The 13,736-nt window shown below is 45.4% G+C and overlaps 1 protein-coding gene across 1 annotated transcript in view; it reads left to right on the top strand.

Annotated features, from left to right (window-relative positions):
- Nucleotides 1-13,736, top strand: part of notch2 (notch receptor 2) — a 45,029-nt gene that overhangs the window by 28,777 nt on the left and 2,516 nt on the right. Inside the window, exons 17-33 of the mRNA XM_028810695.2 lie at nucleotides 2,841-2,993; nucleotides 3,073-3,301; nucleotides 3,417-3,618; nucleotides 3,701-3,854; nucleotides 3,935-4,119; nucleotides 4,201-4,333; nucleotides 4,412-4,657; nucleotides 4,744-4,853; nucleotides 4,932-5,434; nucleotides 5,893-6,228; nucleotides 6,606-6,748; nucleotides 7,954-8,155; nucleotides 8,254-8,347; nucleotides 8,425-8,593; nucleotides 10,708-11,012; nucleotides 11,151-11,298; nucleotides 11,452-11,549. Coding sequence (XP_028666528.2) covers nucleotides 2,841-2,993; nucleotides 3,073-3,301; nucleotides 3,417-3,618; nucleotides 3,701-3,854; nucleotides 3,935-4,119; nucleotides 4,201-4,333; nucleotides 4,412-4,657; nucleotides 4,744-4,853; nucleotides 4,932-5,434; nucleotides 5,893-6,228; nucleotides 6,606-6,748; nucleotides 7,954-8,155; nucleotides 8,254-8,347; nucleotides 8,425-8,593; nucleotides 10,708-11,012; nucleotides 11,151-11,298; nucleotides 11,452-11,549 — 3,410 coding nt within the window. The remainder of the gene's footprint in view (nucleotides 1-2,840; nucleotides 2,994-3,072; nucleotides 3,302-3,416; nucleotides 3,619-3,700; nucleotides 3,855-3,934; nucleotides 4,120-4,200; nucleotides 4,334-4,411; nucleotides 4,658-4,743; nucleotides 4,854-4,931; nucleotides 5,435-5,892; nucleotides 6,229-6,605; nucleotides 6,749-7,953; nucleotides 8,156-8,253; nucleotides 8,348-8,424; nucleotides 8,594-10,707; nucleotides 11,013-11,150; nucleotides 11,299-11,451; nucleotides 11,550-13,736) is intronic.

Genomic DNA, 13,736 nt, shown 5'->3' with positions numbered 1-13,736 from the left:
TGCAGCTGGATGGAGTCTCTCTCTCTCTCTCACCTTTGGGTGGTCCGTCCTTTTATACCAAAATCCCCACTTGGGATTTCAGTCATTGTTATGATACACAGACATAATTGGCTTACTACTCTGGTGATGGGCAGTTGTGTCTGAAGCTTTGGTCATTAAACTTGTCAGGGTTGTTTGTTTGTGGTGTCTCCAGTTCCATTGGGAAAACTCCTCTAGCGTTAAGTTGTAAATTTACCATTCATTTTAATCTCCGGCTAGCAGTGTAAGACCTACGGCTAAGTAATCAACGTAGACTTAAGTGTTCATATTTGTAGTGCACCTTCTATTGGAATGTATTTTCTAAAGCAGCAGTTCTCAAACTGTGGGGCGTGCCCCCCTAGGGGGGCGTAAAGTAACAGAAAAGGGGGTGCGAATGTTGCCATATGTGGCGTAATTTCGCTATTTGTAGGAAAATTTTAAACTTGTAGCAGTGTATCAGCAGCAAAAAATATAGGAATAAATTTTATTAGGGTTTCAAAAAATGTTAGGGGGGTGCAATTAAAACTGTTATGAAAACTCGGGTCGCATATACTTAAAGGTTGAGAAACGCTGTCCTAAAGCAAGCAGTAATAAAATGTATTACATTTGTTAAGTCAAAGCAATCTTACCTCATAAAGCACATCTACCACAGCCAAAACTCAACCAAAATGCTGTACCAGAAAGGGTAAAAGAGGCAGTAAAATATAAATATAAATATATATATATATATATATATATATATATATATATACACATCACAGAATTGCAAACGTAACAAACCATTACATAAAAGATAAACTCTCAGTACCCACACCCATATATTTATAATCATGAATGTACATGAGCCAACATAATGTCAACCTCTTGCAGGGCAAGCCATTCCAAAGAAGAAGAGTAGCCACCACAACAGCCTGATCCCCCCTTTGCTTCAACCTCGACACAACTAAGAGCATCGGGCTAGTACACTGCAGTGCTCTTGTTGGCACGTACAAGTGAAGAAGATCGGTAAGGCAAGGCGAGGCTGTTCCATTCAAACATTTAAAAAGAAGTAATAGAATTTTTAAATCAATTCTGAAGCGAACCGGAAGCCAATGGAGCAAGGTCAGTATTGGTGAAATACAGTCACACTTACAAGAGCCAGTCAATAATCAAGCAGCAGCATTCAGGACTAGTTGTAAGAATCATAACAAGGCCTGATCAAATACTGCAGTCCAAACGAGATGGTATAAAGGCATGGATGGCCTTTTCAATATTACTGAAAGAAAGAAAAGCCTTTACCTTAGCTGAAAGCCTCAAATGGAAAAGCTGCGTTTAGCCACAAAATGTATCTGTCGAGTTTGACTGAGCTCTCAGTAACTACGCGTGGGTTCCTAACTGAATCTTTATGGTACATGGCAAAGGGTCCAAGAGCAACATCAGGGACACTCAAAGGTTCTGAACTTTTGAACACCACAACCTCCATTTTATTATCCCACAGATGGCAAATCACAAATATCGGTGATAATAAAATGCATTACTACGTGTTTGTGATGTGCCGTTTGTTGGAATGACAAAGCTATAGCAACCAGACGGACAGATTAAGGTTCATTATATTGTGAGTTGTACACTTGTGTGACACAAAAAGGAAAATAACCAAAAATCATTGACTCAAAACACTATTTCACCATTATGTTCTTTATAGAACATCTGTGTGTAAAGCTGCAAAGTTCAAGTCCAGCTCATCATAATTCATTTGACTAAAACTAAAGCAGTCTGTTGTGGCCATCCCAGAAGAATTCCTGCAGTTTTAAAATGACAATTTTAGCTGTCCTGGGGTCTCATTTGTAAAATTTTGCATGGATTTTAACGTGAAAGTATGCATATGCCAAGAAACGGGAAGATGCGTGCGACAAAAAAATAAATCTGATTTTTTTTTTTAAATCTGGCACACAGACATTTCTAATCAATTTACCCTTTATAAATCACAATCATCTTGTAAATGTGTGTCCGTGAACGCACCCCAAACCTGCCTGGTTGCCACCCTCAAACAAACATTCATGGATTGCGCTAATCGGCCTCTTACATATGCAATTCTGAAGCTGCAGAACTTCATTGGCTGGTAGGGCAGCCTCCCATTTGACACCAAGTCCTATGCTGTACACCAAAGCAATGAGCGCCAGAGCGTGCGTGGCATTGTAGCACCTCTTCTCGGAGTTCTAGGGGTCAGGGAAGTCGTAAGGTGCCAGCGTCTGAACAGGTACCCGCTATAACCTGGCACATGTAACAGCGTGATTGCTGTTAAAATGAATAGCATAGGCCATCTGAGCAACTAAGGGTTCAGTAGGTTACCTTACCAGCAGGCCAGCCACCACATACAGTACCATCATGTGTGCCAAAGCTGCTTTGCCTCAAGATAAATGAATCGTGCGTTGACCCAGGCAGGTCATTTAGCTAGTCTGCATTTCCCCACTTGATCAAGGATGATGTCATTTCCCATTTTCTCTGAAATGTTGTGCCCAGATGGGTCAGAGCTGCTATGAATACATGCAAGTTCCCCCATCAGGTTTTCTTTTATAAATCCCAACTTTTGCATAGAAAGCTACGTACGCACATTTCTGGCCTCTCTTAGTGCATACGCAAGTTTCATAATTCAGACCCCAGGAAACGCTCCCTTTATATGTAGGCGAGCACTGCAAAGACACATTGTGGATGTTTCCTCGCACACGCTGGTGTCCCGCTGATTACATGGGTGCACAGCGCAGCTCCTTGTATGTTGTACATGCTACCTCTCTTTGTCTGGGTCAGCCATTTGCTGAAAGTTTTGTCTTTTGTTCTCCATGCAGGTTCCCAATGCTCTCTAGATGTGGATGAGTGTAATTCTAAACCCTGTCTGAACGGAGCCCAGTGTTACAACACTCAAGGTTCTTACAAATGCCAGTGCCGCTCTGGTTATACAGGGAACAACTGCCAAGTCAACATTGACGACTGCTCTCCAAGTAAGTTGAATTGCAGTGTGCTGTTTGAATGTCATGCCCTGTGCGCAGGTCTTACAACTTAATGTGATTGTGTTTCCAGACCCATGCCAGAATGGCGGTTCTTGCAGGGATGGGATTGGTCACTTCATGTGTTCATGTCTGCCGGGTTTCAGTGGTGACCAGTGTCAGCTGGAAGTTGATGAATGTGAGAGTCATCCATGTCAGAATGGAGGCACATGTACCGACTATGTCAACAGCTATGCATGCAAGTGTACAGCTGGATTCAGTGGCATTCAGTGCGAGAATGAGGTGGACGAGTGCACAGAAAGGTAAGGGGCTGAGACGGTATGGTCATATCGGAGGAAAGCAGCGTTTGTCCTGGACAGTGCTGGCAAGATGCCATTCCTCTTCGCATAGTTTTTCTAACATGCTGTTTCCTGTCAGCTCTTGTCTCAATAATGGAACTTGTGTGGATGGCATCAACTCATTCCACTGCCTCTGCCCGGCTGGATTCTACGGCTCTGTCTGTCAGAATGAGATCAATGAGTGTGAATCCCAGCCCTGCAAAAATGGGGCTACCTGCATTGACAGATTGGGAACCTATCATTGCAACTGTTTAGCAGGTTACACGGGCAGCAACTGCCAGGTGAGTAGCACTTTGCCTCGTGGCAGTCTTACAGGTCGTGGTCGACAAAATTCAGCTGCTCAGTCTTTTCTTTCTTGTACAGACCTTGGTAAACCTGTGTAGTTGGTCTTCATGTAAGAATGGTGGGAGATGCGTGCAAAAGGGCACCTTTATACGGTGCGAGTGCCCCAGTGGCTGGGTAGGCACCTACTGTGATGTGCCCATGGTGTCATGTCAGGAAGTGGCATTAAAGAAAGGTGGGTATCTCTTTATGGTGAGCGGAGTTGATCGTTGGCCTTCGCAGACTAATCTTGCTCTTCTGTTTTGTTGAGAGCAGGGATCAGTGTGGAGAGTGTGTGCAATCTGCATGGGACTTGTACCAATGTGGGAAACAGCCACAGATGCCATTGCCACACTGGGTACACTGGCAGCTACTGCGAGGTGGAGATAGATGAGTGTGCTTCAAACCCCTGCCAGAACAATGCTCGCTGCAGGGACTACCATGCCAGCTATGTATGTGAGGTAAGTACACAGTCCAGTTAAGCGCTCGGAGCATATGCCCCGTTGGGCACGGCTTGCTCATTGGCATCTCTCCTCTTGCAGTGTTTGCCTGGCTTCCAGGGCGTCAACTGTGAATTTGAGATTAACGAGTGCCAGTCCCAGCCGTGTAAGAATGGTGGCACATGCTTCGATCAGCTGGACCACTTCATGTGCTCTTGCCCGACTGGAACACGAGGTGAGCCTCCTTGAAGGTGCTGGAATGGGCATTGTTATTGTTGAAAGTGGATTTATGGGGTGTGCTTCATATCTACAGGGGTTTTGTGTGAGGAGGACATTGATGACTGTGCACCAGATGTCTCTGGCCCTCGCTGCTTGAATGGAGGCCACTGTGTCGATGGCATTGGAGGTTACACCTGTGCCTGCTTTCCAGGCTTTGCTGGTGACCACTGTGAGGGGGATGTGAATGAGTGCCTATCTAACCCTTGTGATCCCAGTGGCAGCCGGGACTGCATGCAGTTAGACAATGACTACAAGTGCTATTGTCGAGACGGCTATACAGGTGAGGTCACTACTGCCAGCAGTACCACCCATCTTCTCTGGACGCTGCCAAGTGCCATATCAAAACTTAAATGTCCTTCTTGACAGGGCGTCACTGTGAATCAAGAGAGGAACCATGCTCTGTAAACCGCTGCCACAATGGTGGCCAGTGCAAAACAATTAGCAGCCCACCAGGCTATAGCTGCAGGTGCCCACCGGTAAGTGGCACAGGGGCTTACTGTATGGGGAACACATACATAGGGCAGGACTCACAATGCCTCTTCTTCTTTTGCCAGGGATTCTTTGGGAACACCTGTGCTGACAGCAACATCTCCTGCCACCTCCGCTGTCAGAACAATGGCTACTGTGTGGTGACCAAGTCTGGTGCAAAGTGCATCTGCTCTCGGGGCTTTGAGGGTGCGTTTTGTGAAAGCAGTGCCTGCAGCAGTCAGCCATGCTTGAACGGGGCCACTTGCTTTCCTGTTTCATATGAGCCATACTATAAGTGCAGGTGCCCGGTGGACTTCGAAGGGCAGAATTGCGAGGCACTCCAGACCTGCCCTTTTCCAGAGTGCAGTAACAAAGCAGGGGACAGCTGGTGTGACAAAAACTGCAACATCTGGGAGTGCCAGTGGGATGGTGGCGATTGCTCGCTTCACTGGAAGGACCCTTGGCAGAACTGTACACCAGCACTGCGCTGCTGGGAGCTCTTCAACAACAATGTTTGTGACGAACAGTGCAACACGGCTCCCTGCCTTTTTGACAACTTCCAGTGTGTGAAGAATGGGAAAGTGTGCAAGTAAGTAGCACCTGGGCAGAATGGAGAAAATGGGTAGGGTTTAAGTGCCAATGCTGCATTTCCACAATGAGAGGAATACCAGAGAAACAAACTGCACCCGCTGATATCATAGATACCTGGGTCTGCCATGGCAGTCATAAAATCTGACACGGATTACCAGTTTGTGGAGCACTGGCTGTGAAATACCATCAGACTGTCCCACATAAGGAAATTTGGGCACTGCATGAAACCCTAACCCCCCAACCCCCCCCCGCCCCCCGTTTTCTATTTGCACTGGCAATGCAGAAAGCCTTTATCATCATACATCCTCTCTGGTTTCTGGCAGTGCAGGTACCATGGGCACTACAGTCACTGGCACACACTATTTGGTTTGCTAGGCCCTGTAGCGTTGGGGCTGACTGGTCAGGAGGTGGTCTGTCCTCTGTTGTGCTAATTGCTTCTTTTTGAATGTCCTGTAGGTACGACCGTTACTGTGCTGACCACTTCGCTAATGGTGTGTGTGATCAGGGCTGCAACACAGAGGCCTGTGGCTGGGATGGCCTGGACTGTGCAGGTGACACACCGGAGCACCTGGCTGAGGGCACATTGGTCATTGTGGTGTTACTGCAGCCTAGCGAGCTTGAGAAGGACCTGACCCAGTTTTTACGAACCCTGGGTACTCTGTTGCACACCAATTTGCGTGTCAAGAAAGATTCCACTGGGAAGGCCATGATTTTTCCATATTATCGGCAGGATGGTGGCCATGCGAGCAACACGGCGAGGAGAAGCCGTGAGTTGAACCAGGAGGTTATCGGGTAAGAATGAGCGGGGGCGAGTACGGGCTGGTGGCACCAAAGGGCATCACCTCGAAACAACATCAAAGCTGTTGAACTCCCTGCTCTGGAAGTGCAATTGCTGCTAAAGCCAAGCAGCCTTTGTCTTTTTATGGCTAGGATCCTAAAGGCCAACATTCTGGTGAATTACAGCTTCTTGTGCTCCTTTCATTTTTCTGGCATTGCTTGACTATGTGTCTGTTTGGTTTGTAGTAGCCGGGCAGTGGAGTGACTTGAGGCGACTTTATCATTGTCTCCCTCATTGCCCAGCTAATTTTAACTTTGTATTTCCAAGATTGGATTGTAAGCTGGTATGTTGCCCCACACTCATGGCCTTCCTTTTCTGTTGCTCTCCTCAGCTCCACCGTTTACTTACAGATTGATAATCGCCAATGTCTCCAGAGCTCCGAGGACTGCTTCCCAACCACTGATGAGGCTGCTGTGTTTGTGGCCTCCCAGGCTATCATCGACAGACTTCCATACCCAGTGCTTAAAGTGTCAAGTAAGAAACTGTCACAGACTTCGAGTTGTGTTCATGTTTTGCCATCATCGTTGGGTCAGATGCTCGCAGTCTTCTGAAATTCTAACTGGCCTGCCCTTTCTCCACATCAACAGAAGGCTGAGAGACCAGGAGGTTGCAGAGGCCATGTCATCAGTTCTGGTCTTCTAAACGTCGTCTTTTCTGCCACATTCGGAAGGCAGAAAATGTGCGAGCCCTCATGGCTTACACGGCACACGTTTTTAAGTTAGACTGTGTGACCAGCAGGGAGTGCACCAACTCCTCAACCCCTGGCACAAGCGCAGCGACACACACGTTTATTTCTCGTGGGGAAACACTTCCCTGTCATTAAATAATACTGTACAATAAAGCGCAACTTAACAACGTGTGCAATACAGAACTTTGTCTTCTCGCTGTCTAACCCGCCGCGACTCCTCCCTCAAGCTTTGTGCTCTTCCTCCTCACTCTGCCTCTTCCAATGGAGTGAGGTGACACCTTTTATAGAGCACCCAAAAGTGCCCCAGGTGTCCCGTAATCTCCTTCTGGGTGCTGCACCAGGGCTCAGCCATTCCCCGTGTGCCACAAGAGCCAGCAGGGTTGAGCTCCCACACTCCAAACCTGTGGCACCATTGCAAGCCAGGGGGACTGCCCTTTGTTGTCCCATGCAAGCTCCTTCCACGGGTCCTTTCCTTAAGAGTCCTGGCCGTCCATTACAACCGATAAACCAGTTTTTGAACCCCTTTGTGGATATTCAGTTTTGTGGAAGTCTGCCTGTCTCCCATAAACACAAAGCAGCATGCCAGGCACTTCTTCTGCTCAAGAGAGGAGGGCAGAGCTTGGAGGTCAGTGATATGATGGTCAAGAAGTATGAAACAATTAGGAGATTAGACATGAAAGTGCTAGTAGGATTTACTCTGGAGTGCTTGACATAACTGCCGATTATATATTCAGAGTCTTGGTGTGCAGATTAGTGCTATGAAAAAGTTTTTGCCCCTTTCTGATGTCCTGTTTTTGTGTATTTATCACAATGGATAGCAAATGTAATACTAGATAAAGGGAACTAGAGGAAACATAGAACACCAATTCTAAATGGCTACATGATGTGGTTAAGTAATAAATGTGTCCAACACCTCTACTATCTACACTGGTTGTCTTTGTACTGCTGTCATTTGCTTTGCCACAATTCATTCTTTTTGTGATTTTGCCAGGTGAGCCCAGTGAAGTCCAGAATAAGCATTTCTTGTACCTCTTGGCAGTGGCTCTGCTCATTATACTGGTGATTTTTGCACTGGGAGTCATTGTAGCTAAGAGGAAGCGTAAGCATGGAGCACTTTGGTTTCCTGAGGGATTCCTGCCAAAGAAAGAACGCAAGCGGAGAGATCCTGTTGGCCAGGATGACTTTGGAATGAAGTACGTCGCTCAGTTCTAGTGTGTTTTCCTTTGTGTTTCATGGGTCTTCTGTTGGTACCAAGCTCTCATGCCATCTTCTTTTTTTTCTTTTTTTTTAGAAACATTGCTAAAGTCCCCTGTAACCTGAGCACTGTAGATGGCAGTCCAAGCACCCGATGGATGGATGAGACATCTGATCCTGGCAAGTTAAAGGTAAGACTGTGAGGTGGGTGAGGCAAACTACTAAGGTGTTTTGAATCCATCTTGATGATGTGTTGAATTGTTGGCAGACTGAAGGCCAGGCCTTGCTCTCCGAGACTGAGGCAGCAGTGGACAGGCGTCAGTGGACACAACAACATTTGGAGGCCGCTGATATTCCAGTTACGCCATCCTTGGCCCCAACACCACCTCGGGCAGAGAAAGAAGTGACCTGTGTGGATGTCAATGTCAGAGGACCAGGTGGGATTCACAGCTGTTTGCAGGTTCTGCCTTCAGTGTTTTGTATGATTTGTGTCAATCTCCATTTTATTGAGGACACCCAATGTGTCCGGAACATATCAGCACACAACTCCTGTCACATTTTCTTTACAAACAAAACACACAGATACCCCAACACAATCATATACTCTGTGTCACGTCTGTCTTGAAACTGTTTTCTTTGTCTTCACTCTTTGTCAGCTTTTCGTGTTTTGTACATTGCAGTGGGTTAAGAAAGATACCAAGAGCCATGGAACCAAAGAGAGCATTGAGTGGAAAAATAATGTTGTGTGTTGCATTTTTGCTGCCTTAGGCGAAGCTATACGTGGCCCCTGTTCTGTCCCTTTTTAATAAATGATGCCAAAGAAAACTAGACATTTACTACATACTGTATATTGAGCAGATGAATATAAATTTGACTTAGCATTTTAGCAACTGAGGAATTTATGAATATAACAGTTAACATGATGGGTAGGTTAATTGAGTGATGATAGTTCAATTTTACAAACAGAATACCAGCTTTAAGACATAAGTAATAATATGCTAAATTAAAAAGAACATACATGACAAGTATGTTGTGATCAGAGGTTTTGTATAATGTTCAGTAAATTCTCAAACCAGTCACATAAATACCAAGCTAGAATAATAATAATAATAAAATAAACAGGCATAGTATACAGTACATATCCAGTATGAAATGTGCCATTCAAGAAATGCTGTGCTTGTAAAGTATATGCTGACCAGTTGAGCAATCAGGCCAAACTCCTCTCTCAGAGTGGAGGAAAGTGAGGTAAATGGTGATCCCTTTGAGTCCAAGTAAGATGTGCAGCTAGCGGCGTGAATGTATGTAGCGCTCAGGATTCCCAGTTTTCACCCAGGCGGTTCGGATTCTTTGACTCTGGAGATGGGAAAGCCATTTTTTGAGCCCTCTTCAGCTTCGGAGTTGTGCTCTTTGTCTTGCACTGCCTTCCTGTGTTTTTGGACAGGTACTGTGGTGTAGTGGTTAAGGCTTTGAACCACATGACAGCAGTGATATGGGACACCTAAGGACTGAGACAGCAGATAGTATGTTCCTCGCTGTGCCCTCCGACTCTGGGTTGTTGTGATACGTATCCATATTCCGCCTGATAACAAACTAAAATGTTTCATTAACTCGGGTATCCCTGTATAGCATATAATTGTGTATATATGTATGTTGTGTGCTACAGCGGTACCTCTGGTCACGACCATAATTCATTCCAAAACTCTGGATGTGACCCAAACATAATTTCCCCATAAGATTGTATGTGAATACAATTAATCCTTTCCAGACCATATGAACTGTATATACTGTATAACTGTAAATATATATTTTTTTTAAGTACAAAAATAGTTAATTATACCATAGAATACACAGTGTAATAGTAAACTAAATGTAAAAACCTTGAACAACAGAGAAAACTAACATTGTAAGAGTTGGCGCTTGTCCCTTACGATCCGCTCGCTGTAAACACTTTTTTTTATGAGTTTTAAGCACAGGGAAAAAAAAATGAAATGCCACTTCTCTTGTGAAACTTTTCACACCATCCTCTGCTGGTTTAAATTCCTCACCTTCGCCACTCGAAGAAGGATTTTTTTTTCAGCAAATCGCCCTGAATCTTCCTGGCTTTCTCACATATGATCACCTCGCTCACGCTATCCCCTGCAAGGTGCTTCTCGTTCAACCACACTAGCAACAGTTTTTCCACCTCTTCCAGCACTGCTTGGCTAACATTGTAACTCCTTTTGCAAAATCAGCTGCTTTGTTAGGCCCTGTATACGCAAACAAAAGAAAATGGGAAACGGAGAATGGCAAATCATTGGCGCGGTAGGGAAACTGGCCGCCACCAGAGCATGTGTTTGTGAACAGATGCAAAACTTTGGCAAACTTTTTGATCGTAACCCAATTTGTACGTGTTCAGAAACATTTGTGGCCAGAGGTTCTACTGTATGTGTATGTAATTCATTTTTATCACACACTTGTCAACTGTTCTGAGGTGAAATTCTAGGAAGGATTTGATTGTACTGAGTAGAACTGGCAGCAAACTTGACTTGACTGCTTTACTTTGTTTTTGAAGATGGCTTCACGCCCCTCATGCTGGCTTCTCTGAGGCAAGGTGGTTCTCAAGCCATCACCGATGAGGAAGAAGACAGTGAAGATGCATCTAGCAACGTCATCATAGACTTGATCAACCAGGGAGCTACCCTAATGGCACAGACTGATCGCACCGGCGAGACGGCATTACACCTTGCAGCGCGATACGCCAGAGCTGACGCTGCCAAGCGCCTGATGGATGCTGGTGCTGACGTGAATGCGCAGGACAATATGGGGCGCACCGCACTCCACTCAGCAGTGGCAGCTGATGCCCAGGGAGTCTTTCAGGTTGGACAGCCTCTCCGTAGTCTCAGTGTTCTAGAAGCTCTCTCTAGCCATCCTTTAGTTCTCTGGAAATATTCCTAGTGATGTAGACGCTTCCCACTAAGCCAACCACATGTGCTGAATAAACTGTTTGCATTGCAGATCCTCACCCGGAATCGGGCCACAGATCTGGACGCACGCATGAATGACGGCACCACTCCCTTGATCCTCGCTGCGCGCCTCGCTGTGGAGGGCTTGGTGGAGGAGCTCATCGGCTGCCATGCAGATGTTAATGCAGTGGATGACCATGGTCAGTAGTGTTCCTAATGTTGTTTTTGTGCGCATGTATCCCTCTGTGCGTATATTTATTTATATATAGATACACGTTACGAGAAAGTGTGTTTTTCCAGTTTGGCACAAAGTAGACTGCAATCGAGTTTACTTCTCGACTTCTCTTCTGTAGGCAAGTCATCTCTGCACTGGGCAGCTGCTGTCAACAACGTGGAGGCAACAGTGGCTCTGCTGAAGAATGGTGCTAACCGTGACATGCAGGATAACAAGGTGTGAAATAACATCAGTGACATACAAGTATAAAACTGGCTGGCCTCAAAAGTGCAAGAGCACTGATAAACGTCAAGGTCCTCAAGATGCTAAGTGTGTCTTGGAGTTCTGTGCATGGGGAACTCTTCTCTAATGTGTGTGTGTGTGTGTGTGTGTGTGTGAGTGAGAGGTACACTTTCAAACAGTTTCAATCAGTGCTACTATGGAAGGGTTAGATATAATATCTAAGTACACTTATCTCCTCCATACAAATTCCCATTCATAGCTTTCTATTGTGTGATGTTGAGACGTCGCCCGTTCCACAACTGCACTCAAGTCCTTATTTGGGATCCTGAGGTGGCTCGTCATGTGGTGGGCGTGGCAGCACAGGCTCCTCCTCCTGCTTACGTTGCTTCTCTTTGTGTTATCTAATAAGATTGAACTCCTTCAGTCTGCCATCATGGCTCAGCCATCCAGAAATCGGTCTCTAAGATCCTCTCAAGGTTATCTGTGCTTCTGTCGAGGCTAAACTTCTTCACCGAGTCTTCTGAATGTCGCCTCGTAAGTGTGCCGTAAGGCTTCGGTTTGTGTCCTGTTAGCCTGACGTCGTCTCGTGCTGGGTCTGTCTCATAATTACACTCTGTAATCCGAGGACCACCTGATGTGTAACTGCATTCCATATTTTGTCTCTTTGTGTGTAAGCTCATTTTTGATCTTCTAACAGATTTTACTTATTAGCCATCCATCCATTCGTTATCCAACCCGCTATATCTATCTTATATTTTATCACTTGTAGTATACTTGTTTCAAACAGTCCCCCAGTCTAAGTTTACTTGATTATATTCACTTTTTTCGTATGTCACTTTGGATAAAATCAAATAAATGTTATATGTAAGCTAGGAGTGTCAAACTCGGATCCCAGGGGGCCGCAGTAGCTGCTGGTTTTTGTTTTGGCCGCTTTCTTAATTAGTCACCAAATGGCCCTTTTCTCAAAATGTGGAAGTGACACATTGACTGGTAAACCTCCTTCCTGTGACACGACCGGCTATGCCATCGTTGTCCTTTCATTTTCTAAAACCAATTTTAGTGACCGTATAAGTGTTGTTAAAAAGCACTTCGCAACGAAACCTTCAAAATGGACAAAGGCTGTTCGCTTTTCTTGACAATTCCTTCTTAACTTGTTAATCTTATACTTGCAGTTTTTGCTACCCTGCTATTATGTTTTATATTTAATGTGCGCTCGCTCTGCTTCGGTATACTCTTGATGTTTGCATTGTTTCAAAGGTTTTGTCACGTTGTTGTAAGTTGGGCTTTACGTTCCTGCCATGAAACACACAGACATACAACAGCAGATGTGGCTGTAGACTTACAGTTTATGTTTTTAATCAGAAAAAGTGAAAAACAAAATCAAATATCAGTTGTCTTCCAGAATTAGTTTGGGATTTTTCAGGTTGAAGTTATTTCTTCACAAACATGGTATGTATGCGTTTGTCACACAAACTGGTGTTCGAAAGTTAAGCGGTTTGCAAGACGTTTTAAAATACGTAGCCAGTCCTAGCGTTTTATAATGTAACCTGTGGGATGTGGAGCCCCACCGGAAAATAAAAGCCTAAAAACTTGAATTGGCAAAAGAAAACCTGCCTCCCGTGTTTCCAGCGAATGTTTGTGGCCACCAAACAAACCCTGGAGTTGTCACCGTATCCCATAGTCCTGCTGCTCGTTGTCTCAGTTTCTGTTGGAATGTCTGCTCGCAGTCGCCTTTCTGGGTGGAGTTCTCACGTAAATGCGAAGTTCAGTCGACATGACGGCAAGCACGTGGCTCCAGCACCACGCCACCGAGGTGAAAGGTCATGGCAGACGGAGACAAGCGCTGAGGGGGTGGCGCATTGGTCTTCTTTTAAAATGGCTGAATCTGACAGTTGTGGCACGTGTAATTATTTAACAGTATGAGTGTCACCTGTTAGTTACCCTTGATAAGTTGTGCCACTGAGGAGACGTTCTCCAGCCGCAGGGTTGGCTCCTGTTAATTAGTGAGCGTGTCAGATAATTGGGGCGACCCTCCACTTAGGGGAAATACCAGTTTGGAACAAAATGGAATTACACCAATGAGTCAGAATGTGTCGCTCCTGCCCCTATTGGCACGTGAGGACTTGGTCACCTTAAGTAAGTTGGCACAGTCAGGGTTCCAGGCCTGCCTTATTCTACTGC

Source organism: Erpetoichthys calabaricus, chromosome 10, assembly GCF_900747795.2.
Source record: "Erpetoichthys calabaricus chromosome 10, fErpCal1.3, whole genome shotgun sequence".
NCBI lineage: Eukaryota > Metazoa > Chordata > Cladistia > Polypteriformes > Polypteridae > Erpetoichthys > Erpetoichthys calabaricus.
The sequence above is the reverse complement of the archived record's forward strand: the minus strand, read 5'-3'. Positions and strand labels throughout refer to the sequence as shown.